Source organism: Mustela putorius, unplaced genomic scaffold, assembly GCF_011764305.1.
Source record: "Mustela putorius furo isolate JIRA1106 unplaced genomic scaffold, ASM1176430v1.1 tig00000224_pilon_pilon_pilon, whole genome shotgun sequence".
Taxonomy (NCBI): Eukaryota; Metazoa; Chordata; class Mammalia; order Carnivora; family Mustelidae; genus Mustela; species Mustela putorius.
Window position 1 is genome coordinate 11,310,237 of NW_025421321.1, and position 22,830 is coordinate 11,333,066.

Genomic DNA, 22,830 nt, shown 5'->3' on the forward strand with positions numbered 1-22,830 from the left:
CTGAGGGGAACACAAACTTGGAGTTCTGGAGCTCCCCTCAGAAGTAAGCCTTGGGCTTTCCTTCCATCTCTGTATCTTTGTATTCTCAGCCGCACGCAGTTCAGTAACGAAACACAATGAACCAGTATAGGCGCTCCAGGTAATAAATCTAGGACAAATTGGGACTCTCAGTAACGCCCTTTAATTATAAAGTCTGTTCAGTCACTAAAAAATAATTACCATGAACAAGGACACACCCATTAATTCCCCGAAATAGAAATTAACCTTTACATTCAAAGTGAGAGCAAGATCTAAGAATTTGTGTTATGGAAGTACAAAAGGAACCGACTTACTAGGGTGGTAAACATGTTTAACATCCGGATCTGGACGGTGACACTACGGGTGTTAAGTATGTAAAAACTAATCATGCTGTGGAAGTTATACCTCAACTTAAAATTTAAAAAAAAAAAAAAAGTGTTCATTCAACACGACTGAAGCGAAGTTGGAGTGTCACTCCGGAGCAAGATTGTAGCTCGCTCTCTTCTGATGTGACATTGTGAGTACTGAGGCTCCCAGCCTAGCGAAGTCCAACACGGCCAGACCGAGCACTGATAAACTACAGCCTCCAGAATACTTTGCTCCCTCCCCCGTGGACGGTTTACCCAGAGCTAGGCTAAGAATCGGAAATCTTGGGGCGGAGGATGGGAGCTACGCACGCGCAGAAGCGCTCACCGTACGCACGCCCTCCTCCCCCGCCCCACTTCTCGGGCGTCGCAGCTTCTATCGCGTGAGGGCTGCAGCCAAAGCGGAGGCGGAAGTGACGGCCGGTTCGCAGCCACCGGCAGCAGCTGCGAGGGTCAAGCCAGAGTGGACTGCCTTTCTGGAGCAGTTCCTCATTCTCAGGTGTCACCGAGAGCTCAGGTGAGGCAGAGGATGGTGTGAAAAAACCGGCCGCCGCCTCCCAGTGCTGATGGACACTTCACTCAACGTCCGGCCAGGGCGGGGGAGGGGCGCGGCCCAGACGTCGTTGTCAGTGAGGCGGAGGCGGCTTCGGCGCATGCGCCTTGGGAGGTGTTGAAGATCGGCTGACTGCCTGTACTCTGACTTGGTCTGTCCCCATGGGCTCAGGGAATGGCCAGGATGCTTTTCGGAAGGTGTCTCGGGTGCAGTTAAGGTGTTTTGGAGGGTGCATGTAAGGGAGTCGAGGAAGCGGTTAGGTAATTTGAGGACAAGCCCCTTCCCACTGTTGCCGATGAACTGTAAAAAGGAAGGATCGGGTTTGTGGTTTGAAGAATGAAAAGTTACCGGGATCGCTACACCATCTCCTTTCCCCTTTGTGAAGGCGGTGACCATCACCTGTCCCCAGAACAGCTTTTGGTATTCGCTTCTGTTCCCGATTATCCCAGAATTAAATTCTGAGTTCATCTCATAAAACTCCAGGGATCAGCATCCGCTCCATTTCTGGTAAGAACAGGTTCTGACATGTAAGTCAGTGTCTTCATAACCAGTTTTCTGCCTCATCCGGCTCCAACCCTAAGGGAAACAGCCTCACTGACATTTTTCTTTGGAGATAGGAAGCATGAAATTATTTTACTATATTTGAAATATAATTCATTGAAAATGTATAGCATTTTCATCTTAAGGATAATGTGAACAGAAAGTAGGCACATGTTCCTTCACAGCATTTTTTAAAGGTTTTTATTTAAGAGATAGAGTGGTGTGTGGGGGTGTGTGCGCGCGCGCGCAGGAGTGGGCGCAGAGGGAGAAGCAAGCTCCCGGCTAAGCAAGGAGCTGGAGATGTGGGACTGGATCCCGGGACTCTGAGACCATGACCTGAGCCACTCAGGCCTCCCCATATTAACAAATATTTTTTGAGCACTTGCTGTGTTCCATTCAGTGCTACCTCTGGGGATACAAAGATGAAATCATTGCCTTCAACTGCTTTTCCTGTGAAAGAAACAAAACAAAAGTGAAGTTTGCAAGAAGACGACTTCTTTTCAGTTCGGTAGTTGTAGAGGGTTTGTGTGAGTCAGGCTGGGTGTCAGAGACCCACTCACTGTGGGTCAGTGAGTTCACAGTTTATTAAGATTTTTTTTTTGGTTCTTCAGTGGTATTTGCAACTGTGTCATAGTTAATTGAAATGCAACATCTTCCTGCTTTCATAAGCAAATTATAAATTATATTTCTGTAGTAATAACCCAGAGGTACACATAAAATTTCCATCTGATTGTTATTAATAGGAAATACTACATTTTATGACATGTGTTATTGAGATAGAGCTTCCTTTCCTATCTGAATTAGATTCTGTTTTTAAACTACTCTATGTTACATAAAGGAGTGATGGGAAAATCAGTATTTTTAACATTTGGAGTGATACTGTTTTACATCAAAGAACACTGTCAGTAGATCCATACCAGTATCAATCTTTGTAACATCATAGATTTTGTTAGGTCATAGCGAACAGCAGTGGAAATTAAAATTTGGGGAATACCAGGCACTGTTCTTTACATAAATTGTAAAGTACTTTCTTGGGAGTTAATCATTTAGGTAGAAACCTTGAAAAATGGGTTTTTGGCTGAACTCTGTTCTGTATTGAAGAAAAGTTTTGTAGATGTATGTGTAAAATCTCTCTACAGTTAACTTCATTATTCAGTAATTTCTGCTTTATTTTTCTTCTGGTTTAAGAAAAGTAGCACTGTTAATATATGACATTAGGTAGAACTCCAAACTCCAACTACCCATTTCTTTCTGGTCTTAAAGACTTGTCTTAAAAAAAAAAAGACTTGTCTTTGCTTTATTGTAATGAAACACAAACTAAGTTGGAAGCACCTAAACTATGCTTTAAGTAATCTTTTGAGTGGTGTGACTATAACCTGTGGAAAATTCAATTTTAAAACATTTCAGTAAGAGGCATCTGAGTGGCTCAGTCAGTTTCCAGGTGGCTTAGTCGGTTTCTTGATTTTAACTCAGGTCATGATCTCAGAGTGTTGCAGTCTAGCCTCAGGCTTCTCGATGAGTGTGGAGCCTGCTTAAAATTCTCCCTCTCCTGCTCCTCCCCTTCCCTTTCTGTCCCTCTCTAAAAAGAATAAAACATTTAGGGGTGCCTGGGTGGCTCAGTCTTTGGGGTTTGGCTTCGGGTCCAGTCATGATCCCAGGGCCTGGGATTAGGCCCCACATAGGGCTCCCTGCTCAGTGGGAAGCCTCGTTCTCCGTCTCCCCCTCCCCCTGCTTGTGTTCCTTCTCTCGCTGTCTCCGTCAAATAAATAAATAAAATCTTTAAAAAAATAATAAAACATTTAAATAAAAATTCTCATAGGTAACATGAAATTCGTTATTGTCACCAGAACATTTTGTGTAGCACAAATTATATATTTGTTAGAATTTTTGTAAAGGAGAGAAAACTTTACTTGTTTTTTTTCTCCCCCCCCCAACTTTACAAACATTCTCCCTAGCACCAAGGCTGAGCTATACCATTTAGAAGAATGGAAGCTAATGCATCTGTTGACATGTTTTCAAAAGTCCTGGAAAATCAGTTGCTTCAGACTACGAAACTAGTAGAAGAACATTTGGATTCTGAAATTCAGAAACTGGATCAGATGGATGAAGATGAATTGGAACGCCTCAAAGAAAAGAGACTTGAGGCACTAAGGAAAGCTCAACAGCAGAAACAAGTAACCTCTCTGCCCTGCTTTCTGAAATTACTTTAACAGTATGCTCCTAACAACTTACATATACATGTGCTGAAGTAGTTGTATTTCAGTCCTTAGTTTTAGCGTTGTTTTTGTTTTTTACTACAGAGCATTATAACTGTTAAAAATTTGCTGGGAAAAAAATCAGTTTTAAAGACATTAAAAATTAGCATGCTCAGTATGTTAATCCACAGGCAAGTAAAAGAAACACTGTGCCCAAGATCATTTTTTGAGCTCAGATTTTTTGCTTGAGGAGGAGCCTATGAAGAGCACCGGGAGTCAGTGGTTTCCCTTTTAAGTAATTTTAAAGCCAGTTATAATTTAGCTCTGATCAGTGCAAGTGAGGTGAGAGCTGTAAAGCAATCTACACAGAAGAAATTATTTCAGGCATTTCCATTGTAACAATTACATGGCTTATTTATTCAAAGGAATGCATGCTGGGTCACAAAGAAGGGTGGCCACAGCTCTATCCTTATTGGTCTTCTAGAGTGTGGAACAGCCTCATACACTCTAATCAAAACCAGTTGGCTTAAATTTTGTAAATTTAATTTTGATTAAAAATGTTTTCATTGCTTTTTGTCAGATTGAAATAGATTATTACCAATTCTGGTTCCTCTCAGTTGGCTGTGAATAAAACATGCACTTTTAACTTTTCCAAAGAAATAGGGAGTTTTGTTTGTGCTGCTGTAGCATCTCTTTGATAATGTTTATACTCTCAGTGTTTATAAGAATTGCTACAAAAAGGAAAGAATGTTTTGTAATGTGACTGAGTTTCTATTTTTATAGCTTGAGTTTTCTAAAATAGGGTGTGTGAGTGTAGTGTGGTTTTGAAGCCAGGAGACTTTTTTTATTATAATGCTAATAATTATCTAAGGTAATATAAGAGGAGATTCTGCTACAAACTCCTATTTCGCAATCACAGTTATGTAACACTACTAATTGCTAATAGTTCAACTAAAAATGTCATAACCAGGATCTTTTTGTAGAAAGACTAAATCTACCTGATTTGCAGTAAGCAACATACATGATGGCTTAAATGAAACTGTCGGCAGTTAAAAACAATAGTCTGAATATTTATCATTAAAAACCTAAGTCCTATAGCCTTTAGGGACTTTTTTAAAATTACTATGCAAATCAATTTAAAATTAATTTATCATAGAATAATGGAGAGGGTCTTATTTTACAGTTTTCACTGCATTGTAATAGATCTTTTTTATTAAAATGCTTTTTAAGGAAGTAGACAAGAAGCTTTAATGATATATACTCTTTTTGAGAGAGTACTATAGATTGCGTAGTAATTTTGATTTACTGATCTGTATAGGTATCAGGAAATGAGTATATGCAGTGACATAAGCACTTAATAGACCTATTTGAATCAATATGCCTCAGTCACCCGAGTACTCTCTTCTTGTTACAGCAGCTAGCGACATAGGACTTAAGTAGTAAGCAGTAGGACAGGTGAGAAATAAGAAGAGCCCATCCAAAGTCTTGGGTGATAGCCACTAAGCAAGAGCTAGGTGCTGCCCAGTTGCCAGGCCTTGGGTAGGCTTAGCCTGCACTGTGATCTCTACCCATCCTCCTTGATTACATTCAGCAGATGCCCTGCAGAGCACCAACTCTGAAAGAAACTGTACTAAGAGCACGGGGTATGCTGAGTGTCTTGGGAGAGATGCCATGTGTTGGAGGTTCAGAGTAAGATTGCCTCCCTCTTAGGAACTTGGAAAGGCTCAGGTCTTCCACCTGTTGGTTAAACATATGAGAATTAAAGAGCTTTTTAAAAAACAAACACTCTTTTAAGGGCAATGCTATTGGTGAGTCAAGAAAAGGCATGAAGTGGTACATGGGTGGCTCAGTGGGTTAAGCCTCTGCCTTCGGCTCAGGTCATGATCTCAGGTCCTGGGATTGAGCCCCGCATTGGGCTCTCTGCTCGGCGTGGGGCCTGCTTCCCCCATCTCTCTCTGCCTGCCTCTCTGCCTCCTTGTGATGTCTGCCGGTCAAATAAATAAATATTAAAAAAAAAAAAAGAAAAGAAAACACATGAAATGTTAACATGCCATTAAGGAGTTGTACTTGAGAGTTTAAGTTGTTCACAGATGTTTGACCAGAGAAATGTCACATAGGGAGAAACACCAGGGCTTCCTGTGAGTGTCAGCTCAGCATAAGACAATGTGAAATGGATACCAAAACTATTAACAGTCTGTGTTAGCTTAAGTCCAGAGGAAGAAAGGAGATGGCACTCTTGCCCCTTTCTCAGTAGGCTACTTCTGGAGGGCCGCATTCAGACTTCTGCCCCTTTTTAAAAGGATAAGGAGGAATTAGTCTCTGTTTAGAGGAGGATAATTAGAAAGTAAGATATGTAGAGATCATTTCATATGAGAAACAGCCAAAAGAAAATGAAGGGAGAGAGGTAGAGAAGATAGGATATTGGAAGGACTGATGTGTGAAAGACATTAGAACTTTTCTCTCTAACCTTAGGTCCATAGACCTAAGTGGTCCATAGATCCACAGACCAAATTTACAGATCTTTTGCAGTTCAGTGTGAGAAAATCTTTCAAACAGTTAGAGAGTATACATGCAATTGCTTTTTAAGCACCTGTGCCAGACACTATCATGTTGATGGTCTTACTTTTTTTACAACTCAGTGAGATGGTTGCTTCGCGATTTCCACTTTATAAATGAAGAAATGGAGACTCAGAAAGGTTATTAGAATTCTTAGCCTAATAAGTGGTAGAACAATTATTCAAGCCCAATGTTCCTTTTTACTAAAACCAGCTGAAAAAGGAAGCAAGCTTCCAGTGGAGATGATGAACCTTTCCTGTAGCAGGAAGCTTGAGAAACTGAAAAGTCTGTCAGGCATGATTGATGAGGGTTGATACACTGGGTTGAGAAGTTGGATAAGATGACAGATGGGATCTGTATTATTTCTGGACATTATGTGGAATCTGTATTGTTTCTGGACATCATGTGATTTTTTTCTTCCTAGGATACTCCCCCTTGGTGGCCAGTATAGAAGTGGGTCCTGCCTCTGAGCAAACTGGACTTGAGCTGCAGAGAGCTGCAGGAACCACCCCTCCCCTTGCCCTCCCTACAAAGACCAAGTAGCTTTATCTCATGAGCATTGTTTTTCAGAGCTTGGCATTAACTTGGACTTAATGCTTCTGATTTTAGTAGTTTGGGTATAGAGAAATTAAATGGATATTTACATTTTAAGTCTCTGAAGTCTAAATTTTTATTTTTGAAGTTCTGAGAAAATGTGTGTGAAGGTACCAAGAAAGATGATTGTCTTAAACACAAACTGTGCTGAAAGATAGTCCCTGCCCACAGGTTTATATCTGCACTAAAACTAGAGACATAGGAAATCACTAAGAGGAATTGATTTCTCTACACAATAAAATCAGCTTCGTTACAGAATATTATAGCAATTTAGACACAAAATAAATGTAAGGTGGTACTGAAAGATATTTCAAGTTTATAATATTTCCCTTTTCTCCAAATTAGGAGTGGCTTTCAAAAGGACATGGGGAATACAGAGAAATCCCTAGTGAGAGAGACTTTTTTCAAGAAGTCAAGGAGAGTAAAAAAGTGGTTTGCCATTTCTACAGAGACACCACATTCAGGTAACTTTGTTTACATCAGTGACTTGTTTAAAAATGAAGAGATCTTTGAGTAGAGGTACACTAACATAATAGGGAAATTAAAAAATTGGAACTATTTCTAAATTGTTTCTTTGTACTTATGTAAATGTCTCTGTTAAAGTTAAACAATTGTTATATTGAAGATTAACTTAAAAACCCATTGTACATAAAAATGTTTAAATGAACATTATTCTAAATCAAGATTATTTCCGTAGAACTGGCTATTTTCTGAATTGTATTTTCACGAGGTAACTTTAAAAACATGTAAGAGATGTACACGTAAAAATTTGTTTTTGTCAATACAAGAATTATTTCTCCCTTTTCTGGTACTGGTATGGTATAAGCGCAGTGTTGGGAGTGGGGCCAACACCAGCTTTGAATTCACTCACTCCTTCTCAGCCAGCAACTCGTGGGGAGACAGTGATCTGAGCAAACCTTTCACTAGAAGCATCATTGGGCGTGCCAGGCTTGGCTGGAAGGAGAGGAAAGTGATTTCTTCTGGACAACCCAGCTCTGCAAGCCTCTCTACAGAGGCAGAGTCCTTGTAAAATGAAAATACCCCTAGAAAAGGTCGTATCTTAAGTCTTTCTTTTAACCCCCAAATGTGATTAGTTGCAACTTCTAAAAATTAAGAGATACGATTTTTTTTAGAAGTCCAGATTTCAGATGTTTTAAGAAATCAAATAACTTAATAACAGACCTAGAATTCAGTAGAAAGGCAGTTTGCTAATGCTGAATAGCAGCCACCTCCCTCAGACAGACACACACTCCAGTATAGAGTCTCCGTCATTCATTGCTGTCTCAGCCTTGCCCTCTTCCCGCATTTCCATAGTCTGCTCGGCCCTTGTCTTAAACTCACCACCCAATAACTTCGTTATTAATTAACGTCTTTCAGGGATTGATTGCCTGGGACGCACTGATTAAGGTAATAAAAATGAAAGAAAATGTTGAGTTGGTAAAAACTCCTATAAGGGAAAGTATGGGAAGGGATTAGGAAAGAAAGGGTATTGGGGCACCTGGGTGGCTCAGTGGGTAAGCCTCTGCCTTCAGCTCACGTCATGGTCTCAGGGTCCTGGGATTGAGCCCTGCATCAGGCTCTCTGCTGAAGCACAGAGCCTGCTTCCCACCCCTGCCCCCGTCTGCCTCTCTGCCTACTTGTGATCTCTCTCTGAAATAAAAAAGTAAAATAAATAAAAATAAATAAGTAAAATTTAAAAAAAAAGAAAAGAAAGAAAGGGTATCAGAGAAGCCCTCTGTCACTGTGGTACTCAGTCCTCTCCAGTTGGCACACATTTCTCAAGTTGCCTACCTCTGACATACATGATGAGGTAGTATATTAATATCATTTTAGTCTCTAAGGTTGATATCATTTGATGTTTATTAGATGTTTTTGCCCACTAGATTGTTTTGTGAAAACAGAGTTTGCCTATATTGTGGTTCACCATTCTCCCAAGTTTTTACCCCTAGAGCAGCAATGGCTGACACATAGTAGGTGCTCAGTAAATATATCTGATGGTTCTATAAACAGTGCAATACCAGGAGTACTTACTTTGAAGCAAAAATGAAAAATCAAGAGATACCTGGCAGGCTCAGCCAGTAAAACATCTGACTTGATCTTGGGGTCTTGAGTTTAGCCTGATGTCGGATATAGAGATTGCTTAAAAAATAGAAAAAAAAAATCATTAGAAAATTTTAGATCTGTCAGAGTTCTGGGTACATAGTAGACTGGAAACTTCATGTATAAAATCCTGGAACATTGATGTGACCCTTTGAGGTAGTTATGTAGGTATAATTCCAAAGCTTCATGCATGGAGACCAAGAAGGGAGAGATTAAGTGACTCACCTAATGTCACTCGTCTACTAAATGACAGAAGAGGATTTGAACCCAGGATTTAAGCCTGCTGCTTCTGGATTTTTTTTTTTAAGTGAATTAACAAATGATACAGTTATAGATTTACCTAAAATAGGTTCCATATAACTCTAGTAAAACCATGGAGTTGACTTACCTACGAGTCTTTGAGAAAATACTTCGCATATAATGGTTCATTTATCATTTGTTCTGAGCTTCATTCAGGAACCATTTATTAACTTGTTCTCTCCAACTATTTTTCACTACACTCTCATTGCTATACTACATGGGTGATATATGAAAAGATGCATTCAAAGGTAGAGTGATGAGGCATCAAGGTTACCAGGAACTTGGTGGACCCAGTCCTAATTCAGGAATAACTTTACACCAGGAAGTATGCAGAAAGCCTACTAGTAATTTTGAAACATTTGATGTCTTCATCATCTAAAGCAGTAGTTATCTAACTTTATGGGACATGAGAATCACCTGTGTGTTTGCCAGCTCCACTTGCAGAGAATTTTAGATCATATATTTTAAAAGCTGACTTTAATGAACACTATGATTAAGAACTACTCAAAAAGGGCGCCTGGGTGGCTCAGTGGGTTAAGCCGCTGCCTTTGGCTCAGTCATGATCTCAGGGTCCTGGGATCGAGTCCCGCATCGGGCTCTCTGCTCAGCAGGGAGCCTGCTTCCTCTCTCTCTCTCTGCCTGCCTCTCTGCCTACTTGTGATTTCTCTCGGTCAAATAAATAAATAAAATCTTTAAAAAAAAAAAAAGAACTACTCAAAAAAGATTATTACAGTAGTCTGTTTCAGGAACACTAAAGTATCAACCAGTTTAAAATACATTTTAATTTTCAGAAAATGTCATTTCCATTTTTCTTTTCAATAGAAAGTGCCTTAATAAAAGTTACTATTGGTATTTTTCATTTCTTTAGAACCATATAACCACATTTATACCCTTTACCCTGTGCTTTTTTTTTTTTTTTTAAATATTTTTTATTTTATTTATTTGAGAGAGAGAGTGAGAGAGAGAGAGAGCATGAGAGGGGAGAAGGTCAGAAGGAGAAGCAGACTCCCCATGGAGCTGGGAGCCCGATGCGGGACTCGATCCTGGGACTCCGGGATCATGACCTGAGCCGAAGGCAGTCGCTTAACCAACTGAGCCACCCAGGCGCCCCTACCCTGTGCTTCTTAATGATAGTTGCAGTTAGAAGAATTCCTTCTTGGTGTCACCGTTCAGTCTTAATGACTTCCAAATATGGCACTGTGTGTACACTTCTAATGCTGAAAATCCTCTTCTGAGTTCTATCAAGTCAGATTTGTCACCCTTCAAGCTCTGTGTATGAGACACTAGGAAACATGCCTAAGAGAAGTGACAGTTTTTTGTTCTTACCATGAACAAGACAACTTCATGAACCACTTGTGACTGAAAGGGTGTATTTAGTATTTTGTTTTTTATAAGTATCATTAAGGCATATATGACTTTCTGGAATACTGGATGATTTTTCTGCCTCTCGTCAGTTAACCTATGAAATAAAATGAGGTCATCTGACACAAGCTGGCTGTCAAATTATGAGACTCAAGCAGAAAAACTATAAAATTAGAAGTACTCTAACGATATTTATTTTTAATATGAAAAATCTGTTTTAGCTTTTGATTTTCTATATGTTTTTATTTACAGGTGTAAAATATTAGACCGACATTTGGTGATACTGTCTAAGAAACATCTTGAGACCAAATTTCTGAAGCTGAATGTGGAAAAGGCACCTTTCCTTTGTGAGAGACTGCGTATCAAAGTCATTCCCACACTAGCACTGGTAAAAGATGGAAAAACACAAGATTATGTTGTTGGATTTACTGACTTAGGAAATACAGATGACTTCACCACAGAAACTTTAGAATGGAGGCTGGGTTGTTCTGATATTCTCAATTACAGGTAATTTTTAGCAAAACAACTGATTTTAATTCCATATCCAGTTGATATTTTTAGAGAAGTTTTTTTTTTATGTTAACATTCATTTTATGGAGCTAAGTAAGGTCTTCTGGGTTAGATGTAGAAAATGTTTCACAAATGAAAACACATTTCTTAAAATGTACGTTATTAGCATGATCTAACAACAAAATCAGAGTTACAGATAAAATTGAGTCTTGGAGTACACCTAACTATGCGTAAGTTTTCATCCTAACAGATCCTATTGAATCTAGTTTTCTGTTAGTCTGAAAACCCCAAATGACACTTTGGAATTGACTCTTCCCTGATTTAAACCAGGTTATTCAAATTGATAATGACTTACTTTTGAACATCAGATTTTTCAATTAGCTATTCCTGTCTTGTAGAATATGATAAAATGTATAATCTCATTTCTGTGATCAGCTTAAATTATTGTGGAGACAGTCTCAATTTGAAAACAGTCTAAAATCCAACTTCCATTTTCCATTAATCTCCTTGTCCACTTCGCCAAATGGTTTATCTGATTCCACAAATCAGAACCTGTCATTCTGCCTTCTGTGCCTGTTTTTGACTTGGAAAATTAACAGATAAAATTATACAATTATCATTCTATAGTCATAGTGCTTTTCAGTAAGTAGAAAGTTCTCTTTTCCCTGTTCCTTTTTCTCTGAATCTTCCCCTACACATGCCTAAATTATGCATACATTATAGAAATTGACTTTGGAGTTTTAGGTTTTAGTTTCTTAATAACAAAATACTAGTATTTATTAAATGTATTTTGAAATTATTTCAAGCTTTAAACAAGTTGAAAAGTAGTACAGAGAATTCTCATCTATCTTTTGCCTGTGTCTCTCAATTTTAAGCATTTTACATTTGCTTTATCATTCTTTTTCTGAATACACACTTTCTTTTCAAAACCATTTGAGTGGAAGTTGAAGATGTATTGTCCCTTTGCTCCTAAATATTTCCTTGTGTATTTTCTAACATTGAGGGGTTTTTCTTGTGTAACCTTAGTGCAATTATTAAGACAGGAAATGTTAGGTAGTTTACCGATCTTATTCAAATTCTGCGACTGTCCCAATAAGATCCTGCATACTAAAATGTTTCATATAGTTACTATGTGTTTTTAGTTTGCATTAATCTGTGACAACTTGTCTTATTTTTCAATATGTGGACATTTTTGAAGAATACAACCTAGTTATTTTGTAGAGCACCCCTCAGTTTGGATTTGTCTAACATTTTAAGTTTAGGTTTGGACTATGCATTTTCTCATGGGTACATGATAGAAGTGACACTGTATTCTTCTCGGCGTAGCACACCAGGAAGTAAAGAATGTTTTGTCTCATTTCTGGTGGTGAGCACTGGTTAACAGGTTGTGTACCAAGCCAAATAGTGATTTAAGAAGAACTTTTCCATATCCCTCATAATTTACTTTTTCATTTATTCATATTAGAATGGGCAGTAGCTTATTTTACCCAGTGGGTTATAGGTGGTTACTTATATTATTTGTTTTGAAGCCCATATTGCCCCATATTTGGCCAGTGAGATCCCCCTTCATGCAGGCTTCTATGTCCTTTTTACATGTCCCCACAATTTCTTTCTGGTGCAAGTAAGTCTTAGAGGGACTCTCCCAAGAATGGACTATTACCCAAGGCACTGTGGTTCCTCTCAGTGGCAAATGATATTTCATAACCAGAATCTCGGTGCCAGGAATCTTCCTAAATAACCTTTGAAAGAAGAAAATGTCTCAATTATTTCTCAAGCACTATTGAAAAATTTCATACCAATTCCAGGTTAATGATAATGAATTCCACGAGTTTTATTGATGTTTTTTTAAACATTAAAAGATGTGATACAGTATCATTACCAGCCATAATAAGCTGTAAAAAATAGATCATTTTGCTGTATCATTCTTATAGTGAAGAAGATCTAATCCAAGTTCAGCATCTCCAAAACAGATGGAAAAACTTTTTTGATCAAAAACATTTAGTAATACAAAATAGAGTTTAAAACTCTTAACCATCAATATGAATAATATATGTCTTCCTTGACACCAGCATTTTAAAGAAAACTTTACTCCATAGGTTAGGAAGAAAAGAGATTTTTGTGCAGGTTAGCATACCAACTGTACTATCATAAAGAATAAATGCTTTTCACATTTGCTTTATTTTTAGTGGAAATTTAATGGAGCCACCATTTCAGAGCCAAAAGAAATTTGGAACAAACTTCACAAAGCTGGAAAAGAAAACTATCCGAGGGAAGAAATATGATTCGGACTCTGATGATGATTAGAAATTAGTTATAATTCTTTGTAAATTGTCTTTTTATTTCTGCTTACTTCAGAATTAGATGTGTTTTCTAAATCCCATTGGTTTTGATACATTGGTCATCTAATGGTCATGTTCTAGAGTTTTGTACAGTTTCATCACATTGAAAGACATTTTCAATATTTTCTGTGTGGCACTCATGTTTAAGTTGAGGAAAACTTATGAGTTCTTAAATTATCCAGCAAGGTCTGGATTCTCTATTTTTGAGATTGATTTTATCACAATATTATTCTTATGTCTTTATATCATTCACAATTGTGTTTTTAATCTACTGGATTGGAAATAGGAATTCAGCAAACTATTCCAGGACTAATTCTTACGAAGCGTTATTTACTTTATACAACAGGCTAAACAGCATTTACTGGTGTAACAGACTCACTTGTAAATGAATTATAAACACTCCTTACTTCTGGAATATATTTAACTATTAAAGAACTGCCTATTTATTCTGTAGGCTGTGTGTTGATGATGAATCAACTGACGGCAGCAGAAAGCTTTTTCAGGTTTTGAGCATACTGCCTATGTAAAGGGTTCTGATTGCTTATATTTTAAAACATGCATTAAAAAATAATCAGGAAGGATCATCTGGGTGGCTTAGTTGGTTAGGTGTCTGACTCTTGATTTCGGCTCAGGTCATGATATCAGGATCCTGGGATGGAGCCCTGTGTCAGCCTCTGCGATCAGTAAAGAATCTGCTTAAGATCCTCTCCCTCCATGCCCTTCCCTCCCTCATACTCTCTCTCTCAAAAATAATTGGAGTGGCAACATGATCTGCAGACTCCCAAGTGACAACAACCATAACTGGTAAATACATGTATATTTTTTACTTAAAGTCTTGGGAATTGTCATAAAAGCATATAGCAAATAAAAACATTTATTACAGAAACATTTATTCAAGAAAAGACTAAAACTTGGTAAGAATAGTAAGTCTCTTTGGTATTTGAGCCACACCATTTCTCCCCCTAGCTCCCAATTTCAGCCCACAGTTTCTCCTTAGGATGAGCGGACTGCTAGCATTTCTCATTCTACCTGCCCCCTCCACGCAAGCTCTATGTCACAGAGCTCTATTTCAGGTAACAGTAGCAAAGAGGACTGGACCTTCCTTCCTCTACCCAGTCCCCACTTAAAGCACTGAAGATCTAGCCCAGGAATGGTAGATCAAGATGACTGTTTTCTGATCGCTATTGCCCCAGCTTATGAGTGGAGGTTCCATGCAAGGAAAGGCAAACAAGACCAGGAGCTGTCACACACTGCTCTGTTTATAGACCACTGCTCTATTTATCACTCCTAGAAAAGCAGGCTACTCTCCCCATCCCCAACTCTGAGACAGTAAGCAGACTGTAAACAGCTTCCATAGCATCCTCTAAGTTAAAGCCTAAGGGTGCTGCCATAAACAAAGGAAATTTAGAGTGGGAGTAGAGACAGACGAAGAGACTGGTAACTCTGTGATAGCAACAGGCAAAAGGGAAACCAGTGATAATCCTAACAGAGAATGAAAGGCAACTAAGAGTAGTCCTAGGTCTAGAACAAGCCTCAAAGAGACTATAAGGGCTGAATTTAATTGGCTCAAACTGTGTAGCCATTTGCACCCAAGTGCCCAAAATAATAGGCCCACCAACAATTAGTGGCTGTTAATTACAGTGTGGTAACAGTGGAGGCAAACTAGAACCCTTAAGAGGAGATTGGAGAAAGCAACCTAAATGCCCTTCTAAAACTGTCCTTGGGGTTGGAGGGAGGATTCCGAGTGACTGCACATTCTCAGGCTGTGCTCTCTCCAGAGGAGCATCAGATGCTGTACAGTGCAGGGTATATGGACTTGGAGAGTCTAGCTGAGTCACTAAAAAGCCTTGGGAAGAGAAGTGGATGAGTCTCCAGAGCTGCTGTATTATCTAAACTATCCAATTTTAAACAAAAAGCTCCAATATCTGTGGAGAAGCAGAGTAAAGTGTGTCCCAGAACCAAGGGGATTTCAAAACAGTAAAAAGAAACTGCCTCTGAGTGGACCCAGATGTTCGAAGCACAGAAACCTTCCAAGAAGCTCTCATAAGTATATTTTTTAAAAAACTAAACCCATGCTAAGGTAAAGGTATGATGATATTTCATAAATAGAAAACAAAGTATTTTAGAAGAATCAAATGATGCAGATAATAACAGCCTGAAGAGCAGGAGAAAAGGGAGTGAAAAATAACTGAGAGAAATATGAATCACCAACATATGTGTAATGGGAATTCCCAAGAGAGAAGAAAGAAAATACACATAAAAATAGTTTGAAGATTTCTTAATGCTTAAAAATCCCAAATCTGGTGGAAAACATGAATCTGAGAAAAATCAGTAAATTCTTAACAGAAAGTAGACCATTCGGTCTACACCCACATACATGTCAGATTAAAAATACTGAAAAACAGAGATCTTGAAGACAAAAAACCACTAGGTACAAGAAAACTCCATTAATGATTGATTTATCAGAAACAGACCAGAAGGCAGTGGGATGATAACATGCAGAGTGCTGGAAAGGAAAAAACCATCCATCAAGAATCTTCTAACAAAACTATCCTTCAGAAATGAAGGCAAAGTGAGGACATTCTCAGATTTTAAGAATTAATTCCTAGGAAACCGATCTTACAAGAAATAGTGAATTTTTTCAATCTGTAAGGAAGTGAGACCACGCAGTAATTCAAATATCCATGAAAAAAAGTGCTGAAGAAGGTAACTGTAGGAAATTACAAGAGGCATTGTAATGACCTATTCTTCCCTCAGCTGACTTAAAAAGCAATACTACAAAACTATATAATTGTGTTATCTATAACGTAGAAATGTATATTTGTGACACCATAAAGCAGGTGGTGGAAGCAAAACTGTATTTCAATAATGAATCCACAGGAAGAAATGAGAACATGAAATGGTAAAAAAAAAAAAAAAAAGTTAATATAAAAAACTATAAATAAGCAGGCACTAGGAGGATGTAGCTCCAGGTCAGGCCTGGGGGTGTCCAAGCCATTGCAAAGCAAGAGGAGTGGCCAGAGCTGCTTGAATATCTACGTTTCACTTTCTGTGCTTATCCAAAGTTCTAATTCTTCATGGGTAATCTATCACCAGAAGAAATTCAACTAAGAGTCCATCCACTCATCCAGTTACGGATGAGTTTCTGGAAAGTACAAGGAAAATACGGGGCTTAGCCCTTAATTCTCAGGATGCAGGAATCAAGACTGTCACTATGCTGGATGAACAAGGGGTGCAACTAAACTACATAGAAGAAGGCCTGGACCAAATAAAGACATGAGAGAGACACAGAAGACTTTAACAGAACCCAATAAGTGCTGTGGCCTTTGCGTCTGCCCGTGTAATAGGACAAAGAACTTTGAGTCTGGTAAGACCTGCAAGGCAACATGGGGAGATGGTGGAGACAGCTCTCCTAGCAATGTTTATCTATGCAGCCAGACCATGTGACAAATGGTCAGCTTCAACCAACCACTGGAGCAGCTAGCAGTGGATACATTAAATGTATAACCAACGATGCCAGAGAAAATGAGATGGAAGAGAACCAATTCAAGTGGGCAGTATACTAGGAAACCTAAAAGACTTGGCCCTGGACATGGGCAATGAGATTGAGGCTCAAAATCAACAAATAGACTGGCTCACAGAAAAGGCTGACACCAACCAAGACCATACCGATGTCGCCAATGCCTGAGCAAAGAAACTCATTGACCGTTAAAGCTGCTGCTGTACTTCTTTATCATGTATTCGCTTCTCTAGCTCCTCCTTCAAAGTCATTACCTTTTGAGAGTTCGACGTTTTGGTGCCATGCTCTTCTCAATCAGGAGATAATGTGCAAGAAGGGCCAAGAGTACAGATGCCCTATTGCTTTTTTATGTTTACTTTCCCTTGCGGGTACACTGCTGCTCAGCCTGCCTTCTAGTGTTTGTTTTTTCTTGGTTCATAATCTTAGATTGGTTTTTGTACATCATGTATTGTGTTAGTTTTCATCCTCCTCATTTACTCTAGCAGGTTCTTTTGCTTTGAAGATTTAGAAGCATTGCCAAAGACAGCCATGAAGAAAGAAGCTGGAGGCAGGGGGAGTGCAAGGAGGAGAGAGAGGCAAGATAAGGGGTTGTTACCTCAGTGAAACCTGTAGGCCCCAAAGCAAAAGTTGTATAGCCACAGTAAAGCTCTAGTTGGGTTTAATTTTTAATTTAAGTTGCAGTTACTGCCAATTTAGGCTAATACTTGGTTTCATAGCTCTTATAAACAATATTTTTGTTATACATCACAACTTGGCAACCTCTGCTCCAGAAAAATAGAATGACTTTTCTCAAAGTGGGCTCAGTTTCTGAACATTTGGTGATTTGCGTATGTACAAAGACAGTGATCCCATTTCATACTGCACCATACAGGAACACTTTGTATAAATGAATGACTTTTTACTTTCACATTATTAGTAGTATCATGGTCCCATTACATGCCTCTTAATCTTGTACATAATGTATGTGTAACATGAGAATTTCTAAAGGAGGGCTTAAATTTTTTTGGAAAAGTTTGACAAAGTATATTATGTGAATTCAGATTTACCTCAATGTCAAGAATCATGTTTAGATAGGATATAAGAAACTTGTTTTGATCTCAGGTAGAAAAACAGATTGCTTTGAGTTTTTTGTATATTTAGACTTTTAAAAAGCTAGAATTTATTCTGCTTAACTAAAAGTGATTTGGAAAATTGTGCCTTTGGTTTAATTATTGATGATTGCACTGTCATTCAGTTAGCCTTATGGATTGAATAATGTCCAGGATGACATTTATTTAGATCCAACAGTGTTATAAGAATCTGATTGGTATTTGTCACCTTTATTTAAGAACTAGTGTCTGCATATTTCACAGGTATTAATGTGCATTGGTTTGACCAATAACCACTGCTTGATCTTTACAATTAAATTTTATAACTAAAAAAGAAAAAACTACATATAACTTGTTCTTTCAACTATTTTGAAACAAAATTATGAAAATTATTGCAATGTATTGATCCATTTTTAACATATAAAGATGCAACATATTTAACAAAAAAAAGCTTTATAGGAATAACATTTCTATATTTCACTAGAATTAAATTACTATAAAGCTAAAGTAGATTCTAACAAGGTATATACTTGTAAATGCCTAGAGTAACCGCTGAGAAAGTAAAAAAATACAAAAAAATGATTACTAAAAGGAATCAAAATAATACACTAGAAAATATGAGTCAATTAGGCATCTGACTGTTGATCTCAGCTCAGGTCTTAATTTCAGGGTTGTGAGTTCAAGCCCTGAATTGGGCTCCACACTGGGTGTGGAGCCTACCTAAAAAATTAAAACAAAAAACAAAACTAAAAAACTTAAAAGTTAAGACAACAACAACAAACCCAGTTGAAAAAGAAATCAGAAAAAGAACAAAGGAAAAAATGGTGTATGACATATGTAAAAATTAAAAAGCAAAATACATAAATCCAACCATATAAATAGTAACATTACATGAGAATAGATTAAATATTGTCAGACTGGATTACAAAAACAAGATCCAACTATGCGCTGTCCCCAGTAGACACACTTTGGATTCAAAAGTTAAAAATACAATGAAAATACCATTGCAAACGGCAATCATCAGAGAGCTGAAGTGGCTAAACAAAGATATGAAAATAAAAACTTCCTACAGAAAGAGGTTCATTTTACAGTGATAAAATAGAATCCATCAAGAATCTATTAACAAGTGTAAACATCACACCTTACAACACAGCCCATAAATTCTTGACAATTCTATATTTTGCTGTCAGAATTCTGTAGCAAAACTTGACAGAATTGACAGGAAAATAGACATTTCAGCAATAATAAGACCCAACTTGCAACAATGAATAGAAAAAGTAGGAAGAGAGTCAATAAGGAAACAGAACACCTGAAAAGCACTATAAACCAACTACACCAAATATATCTATAGAGCATTCACAGACCAGCACAATTCTGAAGCTTGCATAAAATATGCTCCAAGACACATCATATGCCAGAACACAAAACAGGCCTCCATAAATGCAAAAATATTGAAATAATGAAAGGTCTGTTCTTTAGTCACAATGGAATGAAATTACAAATAAGTTACAAAAATCTAGAAAATTAAAAAGTGTGTAGAAATTAATGCACTCCATAAATTTGGTCAGTAGGTCAAAGAGAAAAATCACAATTAGGAAATCCATTGAGCTGTATGAAAACAAAAATGCAGCACACCAAAGCTTATGGAATGCCACTAAAACAGTACTTAAAGGGAAATTATAGCAGTAAGCACCTGTTTTAAAGGATACAAAAAAAACTCAAACCCTACCTTAAAAATATTGAGAGAGAACAAACTGAACCTGAAACAAGCAGGGGAGATAAAACCTTAAAGCTACAATAATCTAGACTGTGGTACATGCAGGCATAAAGATAAACATATAAATCAATGGAATTGAGTACAGAAATAATTTGTGGTCAGTTGATGCTTGGCAGAGGTGCCAAGACAATTCAAGTGGGAAGAATAATCTCTTCAACAAATGGCATTGGGACAACTAAATATTTACATGTTGAAGGATGAAGTTGAACTTCTACCTCATACAATATACAAAATTTTAAATGGATCAGAGACCTATATGGTACTCTATAAGGTAACTGATATATGCTATAATATCGATGACCCTTGAAAACATTAGGCCAAGTTAAAGAAGCCAGTGATAAAAGACTACATGTATGATCCTGTTTATGAAATATCCAGAAAACTCAGATCTATAGGAACAGAAAGTAAATTAATAGTTACTTAAGATGGGTTGCCAAGGGATGGGAGTGACCGATGTTTGTATGGGGTTTCATTTAGGATGGTGAAAATGTCCAGAACTTGACTTGTCACAATTCATTCTTTTAAAGTATACATTTCAATAAACCATTTAAAGGTTATAGAAACTCTAAAGGAACAACGAATAGAAAGGTGAATAACAAGATAATAGGAGAATATGAAAAAGCTCATAGAGCTCAGGAAAGAAAGAAAAATAAAAACGTTTCACAAATGAAGCTTAAAAGAGAAAAAATAACAGGAGGAAGTAGACAACAGAAAGCTTTAAAAGGACTCTTTAGAAAAAACGTTAAATATGGGAAGCCAGGCAAAGACCATAATTAAAAGAAGAAGCTGTGAAGAAGAAAAACAAAGGAATTGAATAGGAAGACATTCCCAAAATGATAACTGAATAAAACTCTACTGAAACAATGAGATTTGAACTTCTATATTAGAAAGCCATCTCATATACTAGTAAAACTGACCCATAATAGCCACTACTGAGAAATACTCTCATAAAACTACTGACCTTTAAAGGAGAAGAAGAAAGTAAGGTTTTGGTCATTCAGGCAAAAAGGCCAGGTCACTTATATGGGAAAGAAAATTGAGTTAACATTGGAATTTTATACACCACACTTGATGCCAAAAGAAATAGAGTGGCATATTTAATATATTTAGATGGGGGAAATCTGAACTAAGGCTTTTATATTGAGCCAACTAAACTTCAAGAAATAAGACCGTACATAAAATTATGATTATGCAAGAAATTAGAGAATATAATGAGTTATCTACTGAACAAGCTTCAGACACCAGGAAATGATTGGAGAATTTCCAGTATAAGGCTGAAAATATAAAATATATTTACCCTTCAAACTAAATCCAATTCTGGTCACCAGAAATTGTAGAGTTGCTACAAATTGTAGAGTTGCTGGGTGGCTCAGTGGGTTAAAGCCTCTGCCTTTGGCTCAGGTCATGATCCCGAGGTGCTGGGATTGAGCCCCGCATTGGGCTCTCTGCTGGGCGGGGAGCCTGCTTGCCCCTTTCTCTCTGCCTGCCTCTCTGTCTACTTGTGATCTCTGTCAAATAAATAAATAAAATCTTTTTTAAAAAAATTCAAGAACAGTAGGAATCTTTCTGCCATTTTTATTTGCCTTTGTCCCACCCCCTTCCTGAATGTGTGGTGGTCTTGAAGACAGTAGCCTGCATTCCCAGTGGAGAATCCTACTCCCTGATGCTGAAGAGAGCAGAACAGACCTCATTTGCAAAGATTTGTTTCTTTATCGACAGTACTTGAAGGACTGACACAGGGAATTCATTTCTGTTTTGCCTAACTCAGAGCTCAGGAGGAAAAGCAGCAGGCATTCCTTAAACTGTTTAAGGTAAATGAGCAATGTGCAGCCATTTGGGGCAAAACATTATAGTTGAAGCATACAAGAGAGTACCAAAGCCAGTGAAGAAAACTGAGGGAGAGCGTTTTTTCAGGAATATTAGGGCATTCAAAGCTGCACTTTTACACTGAGGAATTTCAAAAGTCCTATGAATATCCGAGGTAGGATGCATGGTCTGAAAAGACCAGAGAAGACTCTGAGCTTCCACTTTAGGCTGAACTCTGTGCTCAGTGAAAGCAAGAAATGAAGGCGAAGGCAGAGGTGTAGATATCCTAACACAAGTACCCCAGTACTAAATGACAAGGGCTTTTATTCTGCATTTTCCCCTCCTCCCTCTCTTTCTTTTGATATTCAAGGAAATTTCTATAAAAAGCTGAACACAAACTAAGGGTACAGAAGCTTCAAAGCACAAGTGACAAGAAAATAACCAACTTTTACAAAAATTGTTCAGAAAAGTCACTGAACAGCTACACAAATAGCATGCAATAGAAATAATAATTAAAAAAAAAAAACTGGGGGCACCTGGGTGGCTCAGTGGGTTAAAGCCTCTGCCTTTGGCTCAGGTCATGATCCCAGGGTCCTGGGATCGAGCCCCGCATCGGGCTCTCTGCTCAGCAGGGAGCCTGCTTCCTCCTCTCTCTCTCTGCCTGCCTCTCTGCCTACTTGTGACCTGTCTGTCAAATAAATTAAAAACAAAACAAAACAAACCTTGGGGAGGCTGAAGAACCTGCTTTCCCAACACATCATAATATTAAAAATGTCCAGTCATCAACAAAAAAATTATGAAGCATGTAAACAAAGTATGACAGACCCATTTACAGGAGAAATTAACAGAAACTCTCCATGAGGAAGTACACACATTGGACTAACTAGACAAACTTTAAATCAACTGTTCTAAATATATGAAACCACTTTTAAGTAAAACATGGACAAAAAGCTATAGGAAACCTGAAGAACAATGTATAAACAATATCAATAAATAGATAAAAGTTGTAAAAAGGAAATATTGAAGCAGGAGAGCTAGGTTCTTGTCTCATGGAGTCAAAGAATGAAACTCATGGGCAACAGAGAGTGAGTGAAGCCATAGAAGTTTATTAAGTGAAGATACAAAAAAATCAAGAGAGGAGTCTGGACAGAGTTGCCAATGAGGGCATTTATCTTTGGTCTTTTATAGAAAGCTAACCTGGGAACTT

The 22,830-nt window shown here is 37.8% G+C and overlaps 1 protein-coding gene and 1 pseudogene across 2 annotated transcripts; both read left to right on the top strand.

Moving 5' to 3' along the window:
• Positions 1–761: 761 nt before the first annotated feature.
• On the top strand, positions 762–13,885 carry TXNDC9 (thioredoxin domain containing 9). 2 transcript variants are annotated; one of them, XM_013056363.2, is made up of 6 exons: positions 779–900; positions 1,322–1,443; positions 3,432–3,650; positions 7,167–7,285; positions 10,836–11,090; positions 13,280–13,885. In XM_013056363.2, exons 3-6 carry the CDS (start codon positions 3,462–3,464, stop codon positions 13,395–13,397), a joined length of 681 nt encoding a protein of 226 aa, XP_012911817.1. In that variant the 5' UTR covers positions 779–900; positions 1,322–1,443; positions 3,432–3,461; the 3' UTR covers positions 13,398–13,885. The 2 variants fall into 2 exon arrangements, with proteins under 2 accessions (XP_004753070.1, XP_012911817.1); XM_004753013.3 differs by lacking the exon at positions 1,322–1,443 and having other exon boundaries at positions 762–900.
• A 2,561-nt stretch (positions 13,886–16,446) lies between these two features.
• Positions 16,447–18,384, top strand: LOC101684124 (annotated as a pseudogene).
• Positions 18,385–22,830: the final 4,446 nt, after the last annotated feature.

What these genes read in the sequence shown, in the direction of transcription:
- TXNDC9 (XM_004753013.3), top strand. Translation starts at nt 3,462, where the DNA reads ATGGAAGCTAATGCATCTGTTGACATGTTTTCAAAAGTCCTGGAAAAT. An exon ending in AAGCTCAACAGCAGAAACAA is followed by an intron (nt 3,651 to 7,166) that starts GTAACCTCTCTG and finishes TCTCCAAATTAG; the next exon opens with GAGTGGCTTTCAAAAGGACA. An exon ending in TCTGATATTCTCAATTACAG is followed by an intron (nt 11,091 to 13,279) that starts GTAATTTTTAGC and finishes CTTTATTTTTAG; the next exon opens with TGGAAATTTAATGGAGCCAC.